The 25924-nt window shown below is 39.0% G+C and overlaps 1 protein-coding gene and 1 non-coding gene across 7 annotated transcripts in view; both read left to right on the top strand.

Annotated features, from left to right (window-relative positions):
* The window catches only part of TMEM131 (transmembrane protein 131), a 240839-nt gene that overhangs the window by 64745 nt on the left and 150170 nt on the right, over nt 1-25924 (top strand). For 5 of the 6 annotated variants that reach the window (XR_004261859.1, XM_032255357.1, XM_032255360.1 and 2 more), the window contains exon 2: nt 2548-2609. Coding sequence is in view for 4 of the 6 variants with exons in the window: in XM_032255357.1 (XP_032111248.1) it covers nt 2548-2609 (62 nt within the window). In the remaining 2 variants the exon portion in view is untranslated. Of the gene's footprint in view, nt 1-2547; nt 2610-19084; nt 19151-25924 lie in introns of those variants that run through there. The other variant, XM_032255361.1, reaches the window with a different exon arrangement.
* On the top strand, nt 19924-19983 carry LOC116534844. Its single transcript, XR_004261913.1, has one exon. It is a non-coding gene; the product is annotated as a U7 small nuclear RNA (small nuclear RNA).

Below are 25924 nucleotides of genomic sequence, written 5' to 3'. Positions count from 1 at the left end.
GGTGAGGAATGGGATGGGTGAGCATTTTTTCTTTTCTGAGCAGAGCCTTTTATATTTATAGTCCTTTTTTCTAAAGAGTTTATCACTTTACTTAGAGGCATTCTTGTACACAGTGAGTATACTGTGCCAGTAATTCTTTTGGAGCCATTAGCCCTGGTCTTGATATTGAAATTCCACTGTAAGCCAGGACTGCAGATAACATAACAGGAAAAAGATCATTTGCATCAGTGAGTACAAATGCCAGTGCTTATTATACCTGAGCAAAAAGGTGGGACATCATTCATGCTTTCAGTATTTGTTGAATATTCTCTATATGCCACAGTCTGGCCAGGGATGAATAGAAGTAGATGGAGCAGGTTGGCACTGTCATTGAAGAGAAACACAGGAAATGGAGGACAGGAGTTTCCCAAAATAAAATCAGGATGTGATTACAAAACTTAGGAGAAAAGGATGCTTGGCAGGCAGAAAAAAACGTTATTCAAATAGGTATTGTAATCTAATTAACTGGTATCTTATTCTGCTGCTTGACTGTCTGCTTTTGTTATACTGGAACAGCCAGGTATATGTGTGGGACAGTGAGTGTTGTCCCTGAATCCCAAAAGACCAACAAGTGAGAGTCAGTAAATTCCTTATTAAGCCAAATGAAATACCACATAAGTTGGAATTATTCTACATGGGAAATTTGTCCCTTTTCTCCCATTTATTCACCATGTATTCATTTATAGCCGTACGGGTTCATGGATATTTATTTTATACTTTGGGCCGCATCTAATACTACTTGATTTTGTTGCTCAGATTGTTTCAGCTTTGGTCATTTGGGAGCTCTTTCTGTTGATTCTTACTTTCCTTTCCCTGTCCCTATCAGTGTAGGTTTTGGGTGGTCTTCGTTTTTTGCTTTTCAGCACTGTTGGATGCTCCATTCTCATGTTGTGTATTTCCTGCCCTCTGTCCTCAAATCAGCCATTGTTCCAGGAAGCCCTCATTTCTTTTATTGGAAAATAATATTAGAACACAAGATCTGAGTTCTAGCTGTGTTCTTTGCTACTGGCATGCCATTCCTTAGGCCCTTAGAGCTGACAGAGCAAGGAAATACATGTATGTATACTAACACATGAATAGACACATCTATAAGTATTCCTATATGTATGTAATAATCTATATGTTTTGCTAAACATGAATTCATATTGATATCACTGACTCTCATCCATTACCACCTGGATCATTTTGGCCTCCCCCTTTGTTTCTATATAAATTGCTATTCCAACAGTGAGATACCTGGCTCCCAGTATCCATCAACTATGTATTTAATTGTTTGATTTCAGTGTACATATATAGTAGCATCAGAATGGTTAACCCAAACTCCCATGGGAAAAAGCATTATCAACTAGAATACAGTGCATATGTATGGCTTCTTTTGCCTTTAGTCTTACAGATTCTACTCATTTCCAGAGTTACTTAGGTGAGCACTCTTCCCTCCCCACTTCAGTAAGATTCATTGATTTGTAATATAATTAAATTGTTTTGTCATATTATGCATTCCATCCTATGGTCCCCCTAAAAGTCTCCTAAATGATTTTTAAAATTTGCATACATTTAGATATACTTTTTGTGCTGTGAAGTTCTGTTTTGACAAATGTGTCATGTCCTGTATCCACCATTACAATTTGATAAAGAATGGTTTTACCGCCCTAAAATATGTCTGTGCTTCACTTACTTAACCTTTCCCATTTCCCCCAGTCCCCTAGCAACCACTGATCTTTTTACTATTTCCATAATTCTGCCTTTTCCGGAATGTCATGTACTTGGAAGCATACAGTATGTAACCTTTTCTTTTACTAATATTCCATTGTATAGATATGCCACAGTTTGTCTCTTCATCTTTGATGGACATCTTGACTATACCCAGATTTTGGTGATTATCAATAAAGCTGCTTTAAGGAATCGTATGTAGATTTTTGTATGTAAGTTTCTAAATCAGTTCAGTAAATACTAGGAGCATGATTGCCAGACTATATGGTATAACTATGTTAGCTTTTAAATATATTACCTTTGCATTGTTCTGTTTCTTAGATCAGAATAATCTTTTGCTATTTTCCCTGACCACTTCCTCACCAAGCTCCTTTGACTGTTGATCTCAGGTCATATCATCACTACAAAAGAACAGTTGATACAGAATTTCAGCTGATCATTTCTTGGGGGAAATATGCTCTAGTGATCTTCTGTATGCTTTTGATATTTTCAGTTTATCAGGGAAAATAGCTGCATCTTGATGAATTTGACTATTTTGTGCTTTCTCATAATATAGCAGTAATGGATATTTTGAAGTTGATGCGTATAGCCTGTAGGTTGTTGAAGTTACTTTATTTGTTTTATTTTCAAGTATTTCATAGTTTGTAAAATCCTGAAGTCATATTTTTCTTTTTAACCATCACCATTAAGGAATCTATTTTTAAATATAAAATTGTATTAATTAATTTTAAGGTAAAAGATGTTATGGAAATCAAATTTAAGTTTTCATAGTGATGATATGTTTTGTTTTATTTACAGCATTCATTCAGTCAGAGAGCATAATAGAAGTACTGCGTTTTGACGATGGAGGGCTACTACAGGTAATTTGTTTTAAGTTGAAAACATTTCATTAAGTCTTGAATAATATCTGGTTATTGTTTTTGTTTTAAAAATATAATTGGTTTATCTGAAATATATTTTATGATCTTTGTTTGAAGATAGGCTGGTAGAGTCATTAGTAATATAAAAACCACCTTAGTTATCTTTTAGATTAAATATTTCTTTAAATTGCAAACTCATCGTGGTATTAAAACCTCATAAGTAAGTACATCATCAGTCTGTGGCAAGTGTGTGTGCCTGTGGATCTGAGAAGAAAGGGTTAGGTCAGGAGCAGAGGCTCTCTGAGTGTGAATTCAGATAGAGGATCTCAAAATATTTATCTAGAAGACTAACTTCTCTAGAGAGGATAAGTACTATAGATTTTACCTATACTATACTTGCTATCGTAAGTCACATCATTAAATATACATAAAATTTGAAAGTGTAATCCAATAAATGTCTTGTCCTTCCTTTTAGACCTAGTTTAGATAGCAGTATGAAGCCAATTTCAGGCTTCCCAGCTAAAAATGAGTTTGAGAATTTTAGCGCTAAAAGAGATAGTAAATGCCGTCTTAACTAACCCCCTGCTTTCTTATGGCTAGGTGTTTCCTCCTTTCTTACAAGCTATTAGCATATTTTGTGCTTCTCCTTACTTAATAACTTTGTAACGATAACATTTGTTTTTCAAGTAACTTGTTGTTTGGTAGCATGACTGATCATTTTTTAATTAATTTTATATTCTAGGAAAAAACTGTTTAGGTTAGGAAAGTTGATCAAGATCCCATGACTTTGTGGTACTGGGACTGGCACTAGAATCCCAGTGTACTCCCTCCAAATGTGATTGTTAGTCTTTTTATTACATGATACTACCTATAGTATTTTTAATTTATTTATAACTAAGTTACCTGAATAATTTTGGAAAAATATTTCCTGTTGTTTATAATAAAGGCAGGAAAGTAAAAATTAAAATTAGATCAAGACAGTAGAGACAATAATTATACTAGGGACATGGAACAAGATTTTTATTTGCATTTTAGCATACATTTAGATTAAATTTCATACATTAAGCCAGACAAAGAGAGCAAGAAAAAAAGTGATGGATTTTTAGAATCTTTTTCTCTGGCAGTGAAACTAGTAAGTCTTTTGCAAGACAGACTTTTCTTCTAAATTTTTAAATAAATTTATCCTTCCTATCTTTACGAAAGAAATGTTGAGAAACCTATGAGACAGTGGTTGCATAGTATTTCCATAGAGTCGGCTTTGTATATTTTAAAACTGAATAGAAACTAAATGTAATGAGCTCTAATTTTATAAAGCCTTCCTACTAAAAAAATGACCTTAGTCTCTTTATTCTAGTTCTTTAATCTGTTTCATGGTGAGAACTTGAGGAACCTCTGGGAACGAATGTTTTGAATGTTTTAAATATCTCCCTTTAGATGGTTATAAACAGGATCTGTCTGGATGGCAGGCAAATCCTGAATTTCTAGGAAATTCCCTAAATGTGGCTGCTCTTTATTGATTGATGAAGGATTTGTGTCTGTTAGGAACTGGATATCTAGGTTGCAGGTTGATAATCCATTCTAAAAATTCTGGAGCATGATTTATATTTTTGTTGAGGGAGGCTGCTAGTCTGTATCTAGATGGACTTGGCTATGGAAAAGCTTATGAGCTAGGATGTGATTCTTTAATAACTCTTTGGATCTGCCCAAATGCTTGGGCATGAGCTTGGTTGAGACCTCAGAGTTCTGTGGCAAAGGTAATTTTGGTCTAGAAAAATGTTGAGGGCAAATAGTATCAATTGGTTACTTCAGCCGCAAAAAAGCCTCACTAACACTCCTGCAGAATGTCTCATGTTGATACGCTATATAGTATATATGGCCCCTAAATAGCTGAATATAAGACCCTTTTGTATATATGTAAAATTGTTCATTTTAATGTTGAAGACTTTCTCAGAAACAACAATTTTTATTTTGACGTAATGTTATCTTTTTCTGACTAATTTCCAAATGGATTTAACTATTTTAAATAACTCCTGGTTTCTCATGCTGTTGTTAGAACAGGAAAGTGTACATGTAGCATTTCTATGGCAGAATATATATCCTCCAATGTAAATTTAAGCTAAAGCAAGGAGAGTTTCAAAGCAACAATCTTGTTTTACATTATTTAAAATGTGAATTTTGCCCAAGAACATTTTTTCTCAGATCTGAAATTCGTGTATGTTCATGTGGCTTGGCTCATAGTAATTTTTTTAATCCTCAAAATCAACTGATAAGAAGTCAGTAAAAAATAAATTTTAAAAATTGCTGGCCAGGTGGCTCATGCCTGTAATTCAGCACTTTGGGAGGCCAAGGTAGGTGGATCACAAGGTCAGGAGATCCAGACCATCCTGGCTAACACAGTGAAATCCCATCTCTACTGAAAATGCAAAAAAAAAAATAGCCAGGCGTGGTGGCATGCACCTATAATCCCAGCTACTCGTGAGGTTGAGGCAGGAGAATCACTTGAACCTGAGAGGCAGAGGTTACATTTGAGCCACTCCAGCCTGGGTAACAGAACAAGACGACTCTATCTGAAAAAAAAAAAAAAAAAAATTGCCAGAAAGATTAAACTTGTTTTTTATTTTTTTTATTTTTTAAAGATAAGGAAAATTAGGTTTATGGAAGTTAAATAATTTATTCCATGGTACTCAATTGCTAGAGCAGGAATCCAGTATCCAGTAAGTACCATACGCACCGTGTCTAGTTTCAGAAATTTCCACGGCATGATGCATGTGCAGTTCTCTCAGATAGTCCATGGGTTTCCCCTTGTTATGAATAGAAATTATAACCCCCATAGATTATGTTTTCTGTAGTTGATGCTTTGGCCATTGTCATTCCTATTTGGCTCTACTCAGATTTACCATCTAGAATATGTAAAGATCAGACAATTCCTAAGACGACACACACTCTGAGGAATCTGCATCTCAACAGAAGAAATCCACATTAAGGCGATATAACTTTAATCCTATCCACATTAATCTTATAACCATGAGATGCCCTGGCTAATTATCTGAAACCATCATTCCCATCTTAACTGATTAGAATCATTGGCTCTTCCTAACCTATTCCTTTGAAAGATTATAAAATGGAATAACAAAAGATTCGTTCATTTACAGACACAATCTGTTCATAAACCTGAATCTGCTTCCTAATCTTTCTTTAAAAAAAAAAAAAAAAAAAAGTAGAGGTGGGGCAGAGGCAGTGGTTCATGCCTGTAATCTCAACACTTTGGGAGGCTGAGGCAGGTCGATTGCTTGAGTCCAGGAGTTCAAGACCAGCCTGGGCAACACAGGGAGACCCTGTCTCTACAAAAAACAGTACAAAAAATTAGCCAGACATGGTAGCAAACACCTGTATTCCCAGCTACTCTGGTGGCTGAGGCAGGAGGATCACTTGAGCCTGGGAGGTTGAGGCTCCAGTGAGCTGTGATCATGCCACTGTACTTCAGCCTGGGCTACAGAGTGAGATCCTGTCTCAACAGCTACAAAAAAGTGTTCCCCAAGTTCAAGTCCCTTAAATTTAATTTGCACCTTATTTTAAAAGGGAGATTGTGAGTCCTGAGCTAAAGTGATGGGGGAAGCCCCCATTATTGCCCAGCCATTCCTCCTCTAAGAGGTCTGTGCACTTGGCCAAAGTCCTCAAAACCTGGAGCATCTCAGTCCCAGCTCCACATTAGAATCACCTTGAGAGCTTTAAAAATTCCTGGTGACAGTTACTGCCCTATGGGCATTACAGGAATGAACTCAACCTGGGCCTCACCAGCACCTGATGGCACGGTACCCGAGGGTCCCCTTGTATAGGTGGTAGGATGTAGTGATGGGGACAGGGGCCAAGTGTACACAGGCAGGGAGATGTGGGAGATAGTAGCTGCGCTGGGGTAAAGCATGCATGCCTGTCCCCGTAGGGCCAGTGGACCCCCACATCCTGACCTTGGAGGACCAGAGAGCAATCAGAGTTTGGCTGACATACGGAGCTCCATAGCCAACTGACCACACAGGTCATAGAGACAGGGTCTCACTCTATTGCCCACACTGGTGTGCAGTAGCGCAATCACAGCTCACTGAGACCCTGACCTCCCAGGCCCAAGTGATTCTGATCCTCCCACCTCAGACTCCAGAGTAGCTGGGACTACAAGGCATGCACCATTATACCCAGCTAATGTTTTATATTTTTTTTTATAGAGACAGGGGTCTCTCTTTGTTGCCAGGCTGGCTTTGAACTACTGGCCTCAAGCCGCCTTCTCACCTTGGTCTCCCAAAGTGCTGAGATTACGGATGTGAGTCACCATGCTCGTCCTCTAATCTAACTTTCTTAGGAAGATATAGCTCAGGAAAAAAGCTAGCTCTGTATTTTTTTCACTATCCTGCCAGAATAATAATCAGAATTTTAAAATTTTGGAAAGCAAGCTTTAGAATGTTTGTGGGTTGAAAACACAAACAGAATTTTGTCTGGTTTTTAGACGGTGTCTTGCTCTGTTACCTATGCCGGAGGCCACTGGCACAATTATGCCTCACTGTTATCTCAGCCTCTCAAGCTCAAGTAGCAGGGACTACAAGCATATGCCACATCTGGCTAATTTTTAATTGTTTTGTGGAGGTAGGGTCTCACTGTGTTGCCCAGACTGGTCTCAAACCCCTGGACTCAAGCAGTCCTCCCAACTCAGCCTCCCAAAATCTTAGGATTATAGACCTGAGCCACTATCGCTGGCCAAATTTTGTCTTTTAAAACTTCCAGAAAGTCCTATTATTTTATTTTTATTTATTTGCTTTTTTTGAGATGGAGCCTCACTTTGTCACCCAGGCTGGAGTGCAGTGGCGCAATCTCAACTCACTGCAGCCTCTGCCTCCCGGGTTCCAGCAGTTCTCTTGCCTCAGCCACTGGGATTACAGGTGTGCGCCACCACACCCAGTTAACTTTTTCATTTTTAGTAGATACAGCGTTTTGTAAGGTTGTCCAGGCTTGTCTTGAACTCCGGACCCCAAGTGATCTGCCTGCCATGGTCTCCCAAAGGTGCTGGGATTACAGGTATGAGCCACCATGCCTGGCAAAAGCCATATTTTATAAATGGAATTCTAACCATTTAATTGGAGACCCTATATTGAGCCTTCTTCCAAAGAGTGTGCAAAGAATATATGATTTTGATTAACTTATTTTTTTCTTTAAAGTGTTTATTGTGAGTTATAATTTACGTATCGATACTTAAATTTGGGGACGGAGTGTAAGGCAAACACCTGTGTAACCACCACCCAGGTTAAAAACTAAATCAGGCCAGCACCCTCCAAAGCTTCTCCTCAAGCTCTCTCCCAGTTACTACCCATAAAGTTAGCCATTTTCCTAAATTTTATGATAATTGCCTTTCCCTGTAATTTTAACATCCAAGTATATATCTCTAAATACTACAGTGCCACATATTTTTTGAAGTTCATACAGTTTGTATTTTTTTTTTCCTGGTTGCTTTTTCTCAGCATTATGTTTCTAAGATTCACAGCATTATGTGTTGAGTGTAACTGTAGTTACTTCTTTTTTGTTGCTGAATAGTATTGCATTATATGGATATGCACCGATTAATGTATTATTTCTTCTGTTTATGTATGTTTTGGTTGCTTCTTGTTTTTGACTATTAAGAATAATGCTGTCTCAGTGAACGTAATACATATGTTCAAAGCATTTTTTTCTGAGGGATTAGAGTGCAGTTGTTGGGTCATAGAGAAGCAAGGGTCCCCAACCCCCATGCCGTGGACAGTACTGGTCTGTGGCCTGTTAGGAATGGGGCTACACAGCAGGTGTTGGGTGAGTGGTGGGTGAGCAAGTGAGCATTACCTCCCGAGCTCTGTCTCCTATCAGATCAGCAGTGGCATTAGATTCTCATAGGAGTGCAAACTCTATTGTGAACTGCACAGTGAGGGATCTAGGTTGTGCACTCCTTATGAGAATCTAACTAGTGCCTGATAATCTTAGGTGGAACAGTTGTGTTACGAAACTATTCTTCAGCCCCCCCATTCGTGGAAAAATTGTGTTCCATGGAACCGGTTTCTGTTGCTTGAAAGGTTGGGGACCAGTGTCATAGAGTGTGTGTGTCTTCAACCTTAATAGATAACGCATATAGTTTTCCAAAGTGGTTGTTTCAGTTTACAAACTCCATCACCAGAAATTCCTCTGCAACAACTTTATGAAGTGTTTTCTTCCTTCTCTCCTTCTATTCTGGAGCATGGCTAATGATTTCTTACTGGCATTTTATTTTCGTTTCTCTGATTCTTCATAAAGCTGAGCAACTTCTCATGTTTACTTGACCATTTGGATATCTTCCTTTGTGACATCCATTAAGTCTTTTACCCATTTTGCTGTTGGTTTGCATATCTTTTTTTCCTCTTGTTTTGTAGAGATTTTTAGTAAGTTTTGGATACAAGCTCTTTGTTGGAACCCTGACCTCACACCAGTAACAAAAATCAGTTCCATTACATGAGTTCATTATTGGTTACAGATATTGAAAATAGCTTCTCTCACTGGATGGATTGCCCTTTTGGCCTATGTAATGGTGACTTTTGATGAACAGAAATTCTTAATTTTAATGAAGTTCAGTGTGTCAGTATTTTTTATTATGGTTAATCTTTTTTGTTTTGTTCAATGTTTCTCTTTTCTTTTTTTTTTTTTGAGAGTCTTGCTCTGTCGTGAGGCGCCAGGCTGGAGTGCAGTGGTGTGATCTCGGCTCACTGCAACCTCTGCCTCCTGGGTTCAAGCAGTTCTCCTGCCTCAGCCTCCCAGGTAGCTGGAACTGCAGGCACACGCCACCACACCCAGCTAATTTTTTTGGTATTTTTAGTAGAGACGGGGTTTCACCATGTTGGCCAGGATGGTCTCCATCTCTTGACCTCGTGATCCGCCCACCTCAGCCTCCCAAAGGGCTGGGATTACAGGCTTGAGCCACCACGCCCAGCCTGTTCAGTGTTTTTCTATCCAAAGTTCATGAAGATATTCTCCTGTATTACCTTTTATAGTATAGAATTTTATTGTTTTGCCTATCACAATTAGTTCAAATTCCATGTGGAATAAATTTTTGTTATTGATGTGAAGTCAAGTTTTTTGTTTGTTTGTTTTGTTTTTTTGAGATGGAGTTTCGCCCTTTTTGCCCAGGCTGGAGTGCAGTGGTGCGATCTCGGCTCACTGCAACCTCCGCCTCCCGGGTTCAAGCGGTTCTCCTGCCTCAGCCCCTCAAGTAGCTGGGATTACAAGCATGGGCCACCATGCCTGGCTAATTTTGTATTTTTAGTAGGGATGGAGTTTCTCCATGTTGGCAAGGCTGGCCTCGAACTCCTGACCTCAGGTGATCTACCCGCCTCGGCCTCCCAAAGTGCTGGGATTACAGGCATGAGCCACCATGCCCAGCGTAAAGTCAAGATTTTATTTCTTCCTTATATTTGATTGTCTCAGTATCCTTTATTGAATATTTTCCAGTATTTTCTTTCCCTAGTATCCGTCAGTGACACCTGATTCATAAATCAAGTGTCCATATATGTGTGAGCCTGTTTCTGGGCACTGTAGTGGGTTTCCTTGGTCTATTTGTCTATCCTAATACCAGTGTCACAATTTTAATGACTATAATTTGTTTGTGACAGTTTCTCTGTCACCAGGCTGGAGTGCAGTGGCACGATCTCTGCTCACTGCAACCTCTGCCACCAGGGTTCAGGTAATTCTCCTGCCTCAGCCTCCCAAGTAGCTGGGATTACAGGCATGTGCTACCACACCCAGCTAATTTTTGTATTTTCAGTAGAGGCACGGTTTCACCATGTTGGCCAGGATGGTCACTATCTCTTGACCTCATATTCTGACAGCCTAGGTTTCCCAAAGTGCTGGGATTACAGGTGTGAACCACCACACCCGGCCAATGACTATAGTTTTTAAAATTTTGATTTTTGATAGAACAAATCCTAACACTTTGTTGCTCTCCTTCAATAATGTCTTTGTTATTCTTAGTCCTTTGCCTTCCATATGTATCTTCTCAATTAGCTTCTCTCTATCTATCTCTCTCTCTCTCTCTCTGTCTATCTATCTATCTCTGTCTCTCGGGGTTTTTATTAGCATCACTCAGAGTCTCAGGATCAATTTTACAAGAATTAAAAATCTCTCAGAATTTTCAGTATTCAGTCTGATAACACAGTATATTTTTCAACTTATTTAGGTCTTTATCTCATAACTTTGTATTCTGTAAAGATCTTGAACATCTTTCGATAGATTTATTCCTGGGTCTTTGGTATTTTTTAATACTATCGTAAGTGACATCTTTTCAAAATATTCGCTTTTTGTGGTTATTAGGTTGAAGCATATTGCTGGTGCCCCGCCTTTATTGAACTATAAAAGTGACAATTTCCTATGGCTCAATATAAAATGTAGGAGTGTGGTTGCCTTTAATATATCTACTATGTATCCTGATAACTTGCTAAATTACTCATTGATTCTAATAGTTTATCTCTAGATGCTATTGAACAACCTCCATAAACTATTATAAACTGAGCTTGATGACATTTTATTTCTTCACTTTGACACCCAAAATCAACTGTCACACTTTCTGAAATCTTTTCTTTTTCTTACCTTAACTTTACTAGCTACAGCCAATATGATGTTAATATAGTAGTATTTAATAGTAATCTTTGATACTTTCCTCATCTCTGAAATAAAACCTTCACTATTTCACAGTTAGATATGGTTTTTTCTTCACTGCCCCCTCTGCCACCCCCACCCAAGATAGCCTTTGTCACGTCAGTGTTTGAGTTCTCAACAAGATCCTGAGACAGAGTTAGGAGTGCAAGAGATTGAGGGCTACTGCCTGTGAAAAATAAGGTGAAGAAAGCAGAGTTAGGCAAGGAGAGTCTCAGACTGTGATGCAGAATCTTAGCCAACGCAGTAGAGAGCTCTGGAGCAAAGATTGCCTGTTGGAAGCATCCTGCACTGGGTAGAGTTGGCCAGGTCCTAGTACACCTGCTGTGCTCATTCACTGTCTGGGAGTAGCCCAAGAAGAACTTGGCCTTACCTCAAATGCCACAGTTGATCCCAAAGGCACTATAGGCGGAGGCTGATAGCCAACAGTGTTTTTCACAACTGAATGGCAAGTTCTTCCTTGTAGGGAGATCTGAGCAATTCATAGAAAATACATTGAAAATCAAAGCCAGGTCAGGCATGGTGGCTCAGGCCTGTAATCCTAGCACTTTGGGAAGCTGAGGCAGGTGGATCCAGGTCAGGTGAATTAGTAGAGACAGAGTTTAACCATGTCAGTCAGACTGATCTCAAACTCCTGACCTCAAGCCTGATCAGGAGGTCAGGAGTTCGAGACCAGTCTGACTGACATGGTTAAACTCTGTCTCTACTAAAATACAAAATTAGCTGGGCCTGGTGGCACATGCCTGTAATCCCAGCTACTCAGGAGGCTAAGGCAAGAGAATCACTTGAACCCAGGAGGCAGAAGTTTCAGTGAGCCGAGATTGCACCGTTACACTCCAGCCTGAGCAACAAGTGTGAAACTCCATCTCAAAAAAAAAAAGAAAGAAAGAAAGAAAAGAAAATCAAAGCCAAAGAGATATGTTCTAAAAGCAACCAGAGAAAAAGAGAGCAGACCTTCAAAGAAGATAGAATTAACCTGACAGCTGACTTACAAACTGAAACAACAAGAGGCAAAAATAATATAATAAAATTTGCCAAACTAGAATTCTGTACCCAATGAAAATATTCCTTATATCTGAAAGTGAAATAGACATTTTTAAATAGATAAGAATGGAGAGAATTTGTCATCAGAAAATTTGTGCCAAAGGAAATAATAGAATATAGTCTTCAGCCTGAAGGTAAATGATCTTAGAAGCTCAGAAATGCAGAAGAATAAAGAACATTAAAAATGTTTAAGTGTATAGATAACTAAATGAATACATACTGTGTAGAACAATAATAATATTTTGACTAATGCCGTATGGCAGAACATTTCGTACCACTAAGGCTAAATCATATGAAGCTTGACAGCTTCTATCTGGGTCTCTCCGGCCTCTTAGTTTTGGAACATTTCTTTTGGGGGAACTCAGTCACCATGATATGAGAAACTTAAGCCACATGGAGAGGCTACATGTAGTCTTCTGGTCAGCAGTCCCAGCTGAGCTCCCAGCTTATAGCCAGCATCACTTTCCCATCATGCGAATGAGCCATTTTAGACAGTACATTTGAACCTTCAGATAAATGCAGCCTGAAATCACACATAACTGCAACACAGAAGAGACATTAAATGAGAATAAATTCTTCTTTTAAGCCACTAAACCTTAGAGTGATTTATTATGCAGCAGTAGATAACCAGAATGCTTAATATCATATAAACTTGGTTGGTCTGTGTTCAGTTTTCTTCTACTGCTTCCGAAATGCCTTTTTACGTTTGGTTTGTCCAAAACAAGATCCAGACAAGGTCTACATATTGCATTTAGTTGACATGTCTCTTAAGTCTCTTTTATGCTGTTTCCCCTACACCCCTTTTTGTTGTTGAAATTGAGTCATTTGTCTATAGGATTTCCTACATTCTAGGTTTGGCTATTTTCATCTTTTTGGTGTCATTTAACATTCTCTTACAATGTGAATTTTCTATAAACCGTTAGTTAAATCTAGAGTCTTAATTAGGTTTAAATTCATTTGTTTTTCTTGGCAAGAAGATTTTATAGCTAGTTGTATAGTAATATGACTGATCTTTGTCTCTGGTCCTAGAGTTGCTGTAAATCTTGGAATTTCCTTAATAATAAGAGTATCTTTGTTATTCATGAGTCTCTTGGATCATATCTGATTTTATACCTAATGAGAAAACTAAAGATAGGGGTTGGCCATCAGAAAAACCATGTTAACCTGGCACAGTCGCTCATACCTATAACCCCAGCACTTTGGGAGGCTGAGGCAGGTGGATCACCAGGGGTCAGGAGTTCGAGACCAGCCTAACCAACATGGTGAAAACCCACCTCTATTAAAAATACAAAAATTAGTTGGCATAGTGGCATGCACCTGTAGTCCCAGCTACTCAGGAGGCTGAGACAGGAGAATTGCTTGAACCCAGGAGGCAGAGGTTACAGTGAGCTGAGATCACGCCGCTGCACTCCAGCCTGGGTGACAGAACGAGACTCCATCTCAAGGAAAAAAAAAAAGAAAAACCAACCATATAATTAGAGGGTTGGGCTCTGAGCCAACCCACCCTCCTCTAGGGAAGCTGGAATGTGAATTGGGTCACATGGTGGTCAGTGATTCAGTCAGTCATACTTACCTAATAAAACTCTGGATACTGAAGCTTGCTAGAACTCTAGTCGGTGAACACATCAGTGTGCCAAAGAGTGATATGCCCTGATTCATGGAGAGAGGACACAGAAGTTCTGTGTTCAGGACTCTCATCTCAGACCTTTTCCTCTGTGCGCCTTTAGAATAAAACTGTAATAATTAAGTGTAGTGCTTTACTGAGTTATTCTAGCAAATTATCAAGCCTAATGGGGGTGTTCATGGGAACCCCTTAGATTTGTATCTGGTTGTTGAGAAGTATAGTGGCCTGGGGACCCCCAAACTTGCAATTGGTACCTGAAATGATGGCTGTCTTGTTAGGGACTGTGCCATTTAACCTGTAGATCTGACACTGGATGGTGATATGGTTTTGGCTGCGTCCACACCCAAATCTCGTCTTGAATTGTAGTTCTCCTAATCTCCACATACTGTGGAAGGGACCCGCTGGGAGGTAATTGAATCATGGGGGCAGTTACTCCCATGCTGCTGTTCTCGTGATAGTGAGTTCTCATGAGATCTGGTGGTTTTATAAGGGGCTTTTCCCCCTTTACTCAGCACTTCATGCTGCTGCCATGTGAAAAATTATCTAGGCATGGTGGCCTGCACCTGTAGTCCCAGCTACTCGGGAGACTGAGACAGGGAAATTGCTTGAACCGGGGAGGCGGAGGCTGCAGTGAGCCGAATCAGGCTACTGCATTTCAGCCTGGTAACAGAGAAAGACTCCATCTCAAAAAAAAAAAAAAAAGAAGAATTTAGAGGAGTGCCTGGCGCTTGGCAATACCCAGTAAATATTACTTATATTAATTATTTTTTCACATTTTTCAAATTTGAAAAATTTGAAAATGCGTCCCCTTCTGCCATGATTGTAAGTTTTCTGAGACTTCCCCAGCCCTGCAGAACTGTGAGTCAATTAAACCTCTTTTCTTTATGATTACCCAGTTGGATCTATCTTTATTAGTGTGAGAACAGACTAAGCAGATGGTTAGCATCAGAATTGTACTACAGTTTGCTAGTGGAACTGCAGATTGTGTTTTTTCATGAGGTGACATTATGCCAGGTTGTCTTAGATTTTTAGGTCACAGGTTTTCCTATGTAGGGATTTAATGGTTCTGGAAATAAGATATTGTGGCATTATTTCTGTTGATGTAAGCCAAATGTTGGCAAACTTTTTTGGTAAAGGGCCAGATATTAACTACTTTTAGGGTTTGTGTGCCAAATGGTCTTTATCACAGCTATTCAACTTTTGTCATCATAGTGTGAAAGCTGCCATAACATTACAGGAGAAATGTTTTCTTTTGCAAATAAAACTTTATTTTTGCAAAAGTTGGTAGAAAACTAGATTTGGTTTATGGGCAATAGATTATCAAGTTCTTTTCTAAATTGTCTTGGGAATGGGCTTTAATGTTCTCCTAAGAGACGGGGAAATGGAGGAGCTGTGATTTTGACTTGTGCGGAGGCCTAGAAGTACTCATCTTTTGTATTAAATTAAAGGACTTGTATTACAAAAGAAATATATGCTTCTAGAAAATTTGAAAAATGTGAAAAAATAATTAATATAAGTAATATTTATTGAGTATTGCCAAGTGCCAGGCACTCCTTTAAATTCTTTTTTTTTTTTTTTTTTTTGAGATGGAGTCTTTCTCTGTTACCAGGCTGAAATGCAGTAGCCTGATTCGGCTCATTGCAGCCTCTGCCTCCTCAGTTCAAGAATTCCCCTGTCTCAGTCTCCCGAGTAGCTGGGACTACAGGTGCAGGCCACCATGTCTAGATAATTTTTTGTATTTTAGTAGGGACAGGGTTTCACCATGTTGGCAAAGGATGGTCTTGATCTCAACCTCATGATCCGCCTGCCTTGGCCTCCTAAAGTGCTGGGATTACAGGCGTGAGCCACTATACCTGGCTCACGGTGTAATTTAAGAATTAAATTCGCAAATACATGACATATTATTATATATTTAAGTTATTAACTTTATGATCATTTTACAAGTGAGCATTTTAAAGTGCAGAGAGTTTAACCTAACCAAATAAATGACTAGTAAGTGATAAAGCTAGAATTCAAAACCAAGCATTTGACTGTAAAGCCCAAGTTCTTAACTGGTCTGCAATAGCATAGGGGCAGAGGTCATATCCTTGCATCCCTCTACCCAAATGTACTATAAGGCAGTGCTTTTTTTTCCCCCTCCACTGATTTTTCTATCTGCAAACAAAGCTAGGTTTTCTCATTCTGCATAATCAGTTTTACAATATAACAACTAATTTTATACTCAAAACAGGTACTTCTTGTTATGCCAAGTTGATTACCTGTGGCTGAGGGGAGAAGTGGGTGGGACACGAGAAAGCCATCACCAGAGACCAGCAGCTCTGCAGCTCTTTGTAGTTGACAGAAAGCTGCTTTATACATGACTTGCCCCAACGGTATTTGGCTAGTGAGTGGAGAACTGGTGTTTGAACACAGGTTTTTATTTTTTACTTTAAATTTTGAGTCTTCTCAGAAATACCTGCTCCCCATTTCATCCCTGTTTTGATTCTCTGTTCACTACTATTTCCTGCCCTCTGTTGTGGTACAGTAAGTGGCACAAAAGAATAAACAGCAGGCTCAGAAACAGCCTTAAGACTGGGCACGGTGGCTCACGCCTGTAATACCAGCACTTTGGGAGATGGCGGCAGGTAGATCATTTGAGGTCAGGAGTTTGAGACTAGCCTGACCAACATGGTGAAACCCCATCTCTACTAAAAATTTTTGAAAAATTAGCTGGGCATGTTGGCACATACCTATAGTCCTAGCTACTAGGGAGGCTGAGGCAAGAGAATTGCTTGAACTTGGGAGGCGGAGGTTGCACTGAGTCGAGATTGCGCCATTGCATTCCAGCCTGGGCAACAGAGCTAGAATCCATTTCAAAATAAAATAAAATAAGAAACAGCCTTAAAAACTAGGAACAAAGAACACCACAAAATACTTAAAATGGTATTGAAAGTCTGTCTAGGCTGGGTGTGGTGTCTTACGCCTGTAATCCCAGCACTTTGGGAGGCTGAGTTGGGTGGATCACCTGAGATCAGGAGTTCGAGACCAGCCTGGCCAATGTGGTGAAACCCCGTCTCTACAAAAAATACAAAAATTAACTGGGCGTGGTGGTGCATGCCTGTAATCCCAGCCACCCAGGACGCTGAGACAGGAGAATTGCTTGAACCTGGGAGGCAGAGGTTGCAGTGAGCTGAGATCGTGCCACTGCACTCCAGCCTAGATGAGAGTGAGACTCCATCTCAAAAAAAAAAAAAAAAAAAGTCTTTCTATAGACAGACCTCACACATTAAACAAAAACTCAAAGTGGATCACGGACTTAATGTAAAACTATAATAAAACCATTACGGAGGAAAAACTAGAAGAGAGGCTTCAGCTTACAGAGTTAGACAAAGAGTTCCTGACACCAGAGAATTGATACCAGATGTACAGTGCATAAAGGAAAGACAGATGAATTTAAAACTTGCCCTGGGCCAGACGCAGTGGCTCATGCCTGTAATTCCAGCACTTTGGGAGGCCAATGAAAGAGGATAGCTTGAGCCCAGGAGTTTGTCTAGCTTAGGCAACATAGACCTCATCGATACTAAAATAAAAAGTAAATAAATAAATGGCAAGCTGTGATGGTGTGCACCTGTAGTCCCAGCTACTCAGGAGTCAGAAGCAGAGGATCGCTTGAGTCTGGGACGTCAAGGCTGCAGTGAGCTATGATTACACCACTGCTCTCCAGCCTGGGTGACAGAGCCAGACTGTCTCACAGAAACAAACAAAACCTTTTTCTGCAAAAGACCATGTGAAGACATAAAGATAAACATAGACTAGGAGAAACTATTTGCAAGCCACATATCTGACAATGGACCTAGTTCCTAGAATGTAGAACTCTTGCAACTCAATAGTGTAAAAATAAAAAAAGCCATTTAGGAAACAGGCAAAAGACATGAACACACATTTCCTTGAAGGGGAAATACAGATGGTAAAAAGGACATGAAAAGCTGTTCAACATCATTAGCTACCAGAAAATGCAAATTAAAACACAAAACAGTGACAACACAAAATACTGGCAAGGATGTGGAGAAACTGGATCACACATGCATTGCTAGTGGGTATATGAGTGGTACAGCTACGCTGGAAAAACAGTTTAGCAGTTTCTTATAAATCTAAACGTGTGGTTGCTATAATTGACCTACTAACTGCACTCTTGGGGGTTCTCCCAGAGAAATGAAAATTTATATTTGCACTAAAACCTGTATATAAATGTTCATAGCTGCTCTGTTTATAAGAGCCCCAAACTAGAAACAACCCAGATATATTTCAGTAGATGTACTGTTAGACAAATGGTGATTTTGCCAATACCATGGAATACAACTCAGCAATAAAAAGGAATGAAGTGTTGGCACACTCAACAACTTGGATAATTCTCCGGAGAATTAGGCTGAGTGAAAAAACCCAACTCCAAAAGGTTACATGTACATGATTTTATTTTTAAAATGAAAAAATTTTAGTCATGAATAATAAGAGTAGTGGTTGCTAGGGCTGGGGGAAGATAGAAGGAAAATGAGTGTGATTATAAAAGTGACACACTGGATCCTCAGGGTGCTAACACTGTTCTGTGTTGTGACTGTGGTACTCATGAACCTACACAGTGTAGAAAATTGTGTAGAACTAAACACATGTACAAACACAAATGACGACATGCAAAACTGAATACTTCTGAAGAAGGCAGATGGATCGTACCAGTGTCGCTGTGCTGGCTGTGATATTATGCCATAATGTTTGCAGAATGATACAGTGGGGGAATTGAGTTAAAATATAGCTCTTTGTACTATTTCTTACAACTGCATATGAATCTACAGTTATCTCAGTGAAAATTCATGTTAAAAATACATATACACAGGCAAGTACAGGAAGCAAAACAATTAAAAAGTCAGGAGAGACTCCTTTTGTGAGTTACAAATTATTAAAACTGCCTCACAGATACCCATTTTTGTGGAGATTATTTGCAGAGAACTTTGTAGGGGAGATTGGGTTGATGAGAAGTAGGATTACATGTTGAGATCTTCATAATCGAAAGCAGACCTCATCCTCTACTTTCCCCCAGCCCAGTCCTGAAAGAAGTATATAATTTTATCTCTAAAGGTGACAGAGAAGCATAGTGGATCACTGACAAGAAAACTGATTCTCAGGCATATCCCTGGGGAAAGCTGCCCAGTATGTAAGTAATGCTCACATGGCACCTGGTATAGCTTCCTGGAGCCACGGGTTTGTGTGTGTGTACTGCCTGTACCATCAAGAAGCTTAAATTCTAGGGTGGTGCAGACCTTGTCTTATTTCTAAGCATTCATGCTGTGTACACAACTGCCATGTACCTAATTCTGAAGTGAATTTCATTTAGTTGATTTTTTTCCTAGCAAGGTTAAATCTTCTGTTTAACAATAATGCAGTACAAAGGTGTGGCCACCCTAAAAATTGTTAGCAGTAATATAGCCAACTTCAGCTAATGTAAGCTAAAAGTTGGTTTTAGGCATATACAATCATGTCAAGGATGTGTTACAGTATGAATGCGACACTAGACCAGATCAGAGGATTTGAATTCTAACTCTTAACATTTGATCCTGGACTGCTAATTGAAACCATTTAGAGGCTTAGTTTCTTTATCTGTAAAATGAATTTTGTATTTGTCGCCAGTGTGTTAAAAACTGCAAGGACCACTGGAAATGCAAACATAATTGTTAAGACAGTAATGCACTTTGAATTAAAGTGCAAGGAGATGTAATTACAAATGCACACCTAAATTATTGATACCTCTATAAAATTGAGGTTAAAATACAATGTTTGATCTTGGCCTGTTTACGTTTTGGACCAGATAATTGGTTGTAGGGTAGAAGATTGAGTGTCCTGTGCATTACCGGGTATTTAGCAACAGGCCCAACTCTACACACTTAAATGTTAGTGGCCCTCTGATTTGTGACAACCAAAAATGCCTCTAAGTTTTTTAGCTCTTTCGGAATTTGTCTAATATGTTTTTTTCGTCTTAATAAAAACCTACACACAGAAAAATACCTCTGGATGTTGCTAGATGCCTCCAGGGAAACAAAATTGCCCTCAGTTGGGAACCACTGAGTTATAGAAATAAAATGATCAGATGTGTTCTTTTTATAAAATAATTTAATAATATTTGAAAGCATATCGCTGATATTTTTGCCAAGGCTGGTGTATTTGATTGGAAGAAGAGTCCATTTTCCTCCCACATATCCTGTTTGAAGTTGAGAGTGAATTCTGAGAGAAGCTGTGCTCAGATTATCTGGTATCTGCAGCCTAGTGAGGAGTGAGGTTGAAACTGAAGTCCTGAAGTATGACAGAAGCATGGAGTCTGAATTGTGGATAGGAAGGTACTAAAAGACCAAAGAATTTGAGGGTGGGGAGGTAGGAAAGGTGTCTCCAAATTCACATGCATGAACATATTTTCTTTAACATCTGAGGTGAAACAACACCCCTGTTTTTATATCTGGTTGTCTGTTGTAAAGAAATGTGACGAGAATTTGCAGCAAGTTGAGAATTACTAAAGTTTCTGTGATTCAGTGAAATTTCCTTTGAAACACTGTAGTAGTGACTCACATTTGATAGAAGGTTAAAAAATATACAACATGGGCATTTTCTAGGGCTCTGAGTACTCTTAATAGATCCTTATCTCTGGATGTGAATTAATGAAGTTTAAAAGTCCCTGCCAGTCAAATGGCAAACTATGGGATTTCCCTGTCTTCGAGAGATTGCTTTAGTGTCCAATGAGGTTGTCATCTTTTTCATATGGTTATTGGCCATTTATTTTTCTTTAGTGAATTGTCTTCTTGCCCTTTGCTTACATTTCAGTCACAACATTGGTTTTCCCATTTCTTTTTTCCTTTTCACTGTTGAATTACAACAATTTCTACGTATCATATCTTTATATTGTGAAGTTATTAATATTGTAACCCTTATTTGCTCATTTTTATCCTTATTCAGTGTTTACCCTATTTTTGCTTATTCTTTGACCTTTGACATTTCTGCATTTTGTATTAAGTTGTTATAGTTGGGTTTCAGTTGTTTGATGCAATCCTATTGTCTTTATTTAAACAGTTGAGTTTATCTTATTCTCACTGTAGATGTGTTTAATGTTTTTCAGTCACTTTTTATGCATTCATATTAGTTTTTGTTTTGTTTTTAATCTCTTGATATATGGGCTCAATTTTCAGATACACTTTTAAAATATGTTTAAGCCTTTATTTCTCAAATTACTTCAGAAACAAAATAGTGTCTATTTTGATTTCCTTATTTTCTCAACATTTAAGATTGTCTCGGCATGTTCTGAGATATTCTTATTACAGTTAAGGAGTTATTTTCTTTTGTGGCTTATACTTCAAAAACAACATTTATTTTCTGCTTTTCTAACCTTATTTCCACAGTTCCTTTGCATTTGACTGTCTGCTTATTTTTCACAAGACAGCTTCGTCATTTGTGAATCTTCATATGAGTAATTTCAGTGGTCAGATTCTGTCTTCATGATAATTTTTTTCCCCTCGAGAAAGTGCACAGGAGTGATAGACTTCCTCAGTTCCTTTTCTGTAGACTTCATGTGAGACCACAGCTTCTCATGCTCTAGAATTCTGTCACAACCATTATTGATGTATAAATGACATACAATAAACTGCATGTATTTAAATTACATAATTTGAAAAGTTTGACATATTTATGTACCAGCGAAATTATTACTACAATCAAGATAATGGACATGCCTATCACCCTCAAAAGTCTACTTGTGCCCCTTGGTGTAATCCCTTTACCGTCCTCATCTTTAGGCAACCACTGGTCTGCTTTCTGTCACTATCAGGTAGTTTATATTTAAAACACTTTATATAAATAGAATCATACAAAATGTACTTTTTTGTGGGTCTGGGTTCTCCCACTCAGCATAATTATTTTGAGATTATTGGTGTCATTTTGTGTATCAATAGCTTATTATTATTGCTGAGTAGTATTCCATTATATGAATATAACACAACTCATATGTTTATTCACTTGGATACATGGAAGTTTGGGCTGGTGGAAATTTGGGCTGTTCCAGTATTGAGCTGTAACAAAGCTGCTACGAACATTTATGTACAAGTCAGTGTATGGACAAATGCTTTTGTTTTTCTTGGGCAGATACCTAGGAGTGAAGTGATTTGTCATATGGTAGGTGTATGTTTAAGAAATTGCCTTCAAACTATACTACAAGGCAACAGTAACCAAAACAGCATGATGCTGGTACTGAAACAGATATATAGACCAATGGAACAGAACAGAGGCCTCAGAAATAACACCACACATCTACACCCATCTGATCTTTCACAAACCTGCAAAAAACAAGCAACGGGGAAAGGATTCCGTATTTAATAAATGGTGTTGGGAAAACTGGCTAGCCATATGCAGAAAACTGAAACTGGACCCCATCCTTACACCTTATGCAAAAATTAACTCAAGATGGATTAAAGACTTAAATGTAAGACCTAATACCATGAAAACCCTAGAAGAAAACCTAGGCAGTATCATTCAGGACATAGGCATAGGCAAGGACCAAAAGCAATGGCAACAAAAGCCAAAATTGACAAATGGGATCTAATTGAACTCAAGGGCTTCTGCACAGCAAAAAAAAAAAAAAAAAAAAGCTATCATTAGAGTGAACAGGCAACCTACAGAATGGGAGAAAAGTTTTGCAATCTATCCATCTTACAAAGGGCTAATATCCGGAATCTACGAGGAACTTAAACAAATTTACAAGAAAAAAAAAGTTGTCAAAAAGTAAGCAAAGGATATGAACAGACACTTTTCAAAAGACATGTATGCAGCCAACAAATACATGAAAAACGGTTCATCATCACTGGTCATTAGAAAAATGCAAATCAAGACCACAATGAGATACCATCTCATGCCATTAGAATGGCAATCATTAAAAAGTCAGGGAGAAGACTTGGAACCAACCCAAATGCCCATCAATGATAGACTGGACAGGGAAAATGTGGCACATATACACCATGGAATACTATGCAGCCATAAAAAAACGATGAGTTCGTGTCCTTTGTAGGGACATGGATGAACCTGGAAACCATCATTCTCAGCAAACTGACACAAGAACAGAAAATCAAACACTGCATGTTCTCACTCACAGGCAGGTGTTGAACAGTGAGAACACATGGACACAAGGAGGGGAGCATCACACACTGGGGTCTGTCGGGGGGAAATGGGGGAGGGACAGCGGGGGGTGGGGGGGAGTTGGGGAGAGATAGCATGGGGAGAAATGCCAGATATAGGTGATGAGGAGGAAGGCAGCAAATCACACTGCCATGTGTGTACCTATGCAACAGTCTTGCATGTTCTTCGCATATACCCCAAAACCTAAAATGCAATTAAAAAATAAAAAGGAAACAACAGATGCTAGAGAGGATGTAGAGAAACAGGAACACTTTTACACTGTTGGTGGGAGTGTAAGTTAGTTCAACCGTTGTGGAAGACAGTGTGGTGATTCCTCAAGGGTATAGAACCAGAAATAGCATTTGACCCAGCAATCCCATTACTGATTATGTAGCCAAAGGATTATAAATCATTCTACTATAAAGACACATGTAGGGTCCAGCCCTACAGGGTTCTGTGAGCCCCTCCCTGCTGCTGCAGAGACAAGAAATTGTAGAAGTAAAAGACACAAGAAACAGAGATAGAGAAAAGAGTTTGGGCCTAGGGGTCCACTGCTAACCAAATTGCAGAGACCAGCAGTGGCCCTGAGTGTCTGCACGCTCCGACTTTATTGAGTACAAAAGCTGGGGGCAGGGAAGGTAGGGCATAGGTAGGGCGTGACGTTGGTGTTCCATGACTGGGGGCAGGGTAAAAGACAGTATGGCAGGGATAGGGTCAAGTACATCACGTGCCATGCAGGTAGGGGTTCAGGAATTTTCTGTAGCCAAGATCAGGTAAGGGGCATAATGTGTCAGCATTTTTTCCATACTTGTCACAAAGACATTAAGATCTACATTACTATTACTGATTAATTCTTACAAGAAAAAAGGAACCAGGTGCGGAAGTGGACCATGAGGTTGACATGGAATGTGACCACTGAAGCACAGCATTACATAGAGGCAATTAAGCCCCTGGATGTCTGCTAGCCTACCTGACAGCGTCAGGCCTACCACAAGAGCCTGGAGAAGCAGAGTTTTCTCCTAACTCCTCCGAGGTCGGAGACATCTCAGCTATTTTGGACGTCTCCTTCCCTAGCTGGCTAGACAGTGGGCACTTTCCCAGCGCTGGCGCTGCCACTCAGCCAAGGTGCCCTCTAGCAGCCCTTATGCAGGCATGACAGAGGGCTTAAAGCGTCTTGCCTTAGGGTCATTCATTTCACGATGTCGACCCAGATTCACACTTCTGACCTGAGAGGCATTAGTAAAAGAATTAAGATCACTTATGAATAACTAAGATTACCTATGAATAACTAATAACTGCTACAGTTATATTTCTAGCTACTTTCTTCTTCATTATTTATATGGAAATAGGCTGAGGCTTTTGGCTTCTGTTTCGGCACTTACGGGATCTCCCCCCTACAGACACATGCACACATATGTTTATTGCAGCACTATTCACAATAGTAAAGACTTGGAACCAACCCAGATGCCCATCAGTGATAGACTGGATAAAGAAAATGTGGCACATATGCACCATGGAATATTATGCAGCCATAAAAAAGAATGAGTTCATGTCCTTTGCAAGGACATGGATGAAGCTGGAAGCCATTATTCTCAGCAAACTAACACAGAAGAGAAAACAAAACACCTCATGTTCTCACTCATAAGTGGGAGCTGAACAATGAGAACACATGGACACAGCGAGGGTAACATCATACACTGGAGCCTGTTGGGGGTTGGCGGGCTAGGGTAAGGATAGCATTAGGAGAAATACCTAATGTAGATGACGGGTGCAGCAAACCACCATGGCATGTGTATACCTATGTAACAAACCTGCCCGTTCTGCACATGTAGCCCAGAACTTAAAAGTATAATAATAAAAGAAGAAGTCCCCAAGCTTTTTCTAAAGTGGTTGGCCTATTTTACATTCCTACCAGCAATATGTGCGAGTTCAGTTGCTGCACATTCTCACCACACTTTGCATGGGCATTCTTTTTAATTTTGGACATTAAAATAGGCTTGTAGTATCTCATTACAGTTTTTATTTGCTTTTTCTCAAAAATTGGTACTGAGCATCTTTTCATGTATGGAGTTAACATTTGTATAATTCCCCACTTTAAAATATTAAGTCCTTTTCTTACTCAGTTTCATGAGTTCTTCATATATTTAGGATATAAGTCCTTCATCAGATACATGATTTACAAATATTTTCTCAGTATGTGATTTGCCTTTTCATTTTCATTATGTAATCTTTTGGTGAGTAGATGTTTTTAATCTTGTTAAAGTTTAGTCTATCAGTTTTTATTTTATTGATAGTGATTTTTTTGTTGAAGAAATCTTTTCTGTTCCAAGGTTGCAAAGATAGTCTCCTGTGTTTTCTTGTTGATGCCCTATAATTTGAGTTTTTATGCATAGAACTGTGATTTGTCTGAAATTATTTTGAGTACATAGTGTAAAGTAAGGATAAAAGAGCATTTTCCTTTTATGACATAGGTTTGTTTGGTGTCCTAGTCTGTTTTCTGTTGCTATAACAGAACACCACAGGTTGGGTAATGTATAAAGAAACAATGTTTAGTTAGCTCACAGTTTTGGAGGCTGGGAAGTCTAAGACTATGGTGCTGGCATCTGGTGAGGGCCTTCTCAGTGTGTTATAACATAGCGGAGAGCATCAGGTGAGGGCAAGAGCAAAAGAGCCAGAGAGACCTTACTTTTAAACAAAATCACTCTCACAGTAGCAATATTAATAGATTAAAAGGTAATTAATAATAATTAATAGACTAATCTGTTCATGAGGGCAGAGTTGA

Source organism: Sapajus apella, unplaced genomic scaffold (assembly GCF_009761245.1).
Source record: "Sapajus apella isolate SASKATOON/1434 unplaced genomic scaffold, GSC_monkey_1.0 scaffold89, whole genome shotgun sequence".
In the NCBI taxonomy this organism is placed as follows: Eukaryota; Metazoa; Chordata; class Mammalia; order Primates; family Cebidae; genus Sapajus; species Sapajus apella.
Note: the sequence above shows the minus strand (reverse complement) of the source record. Positions and strands in the feature narration are given on the sequence as shown.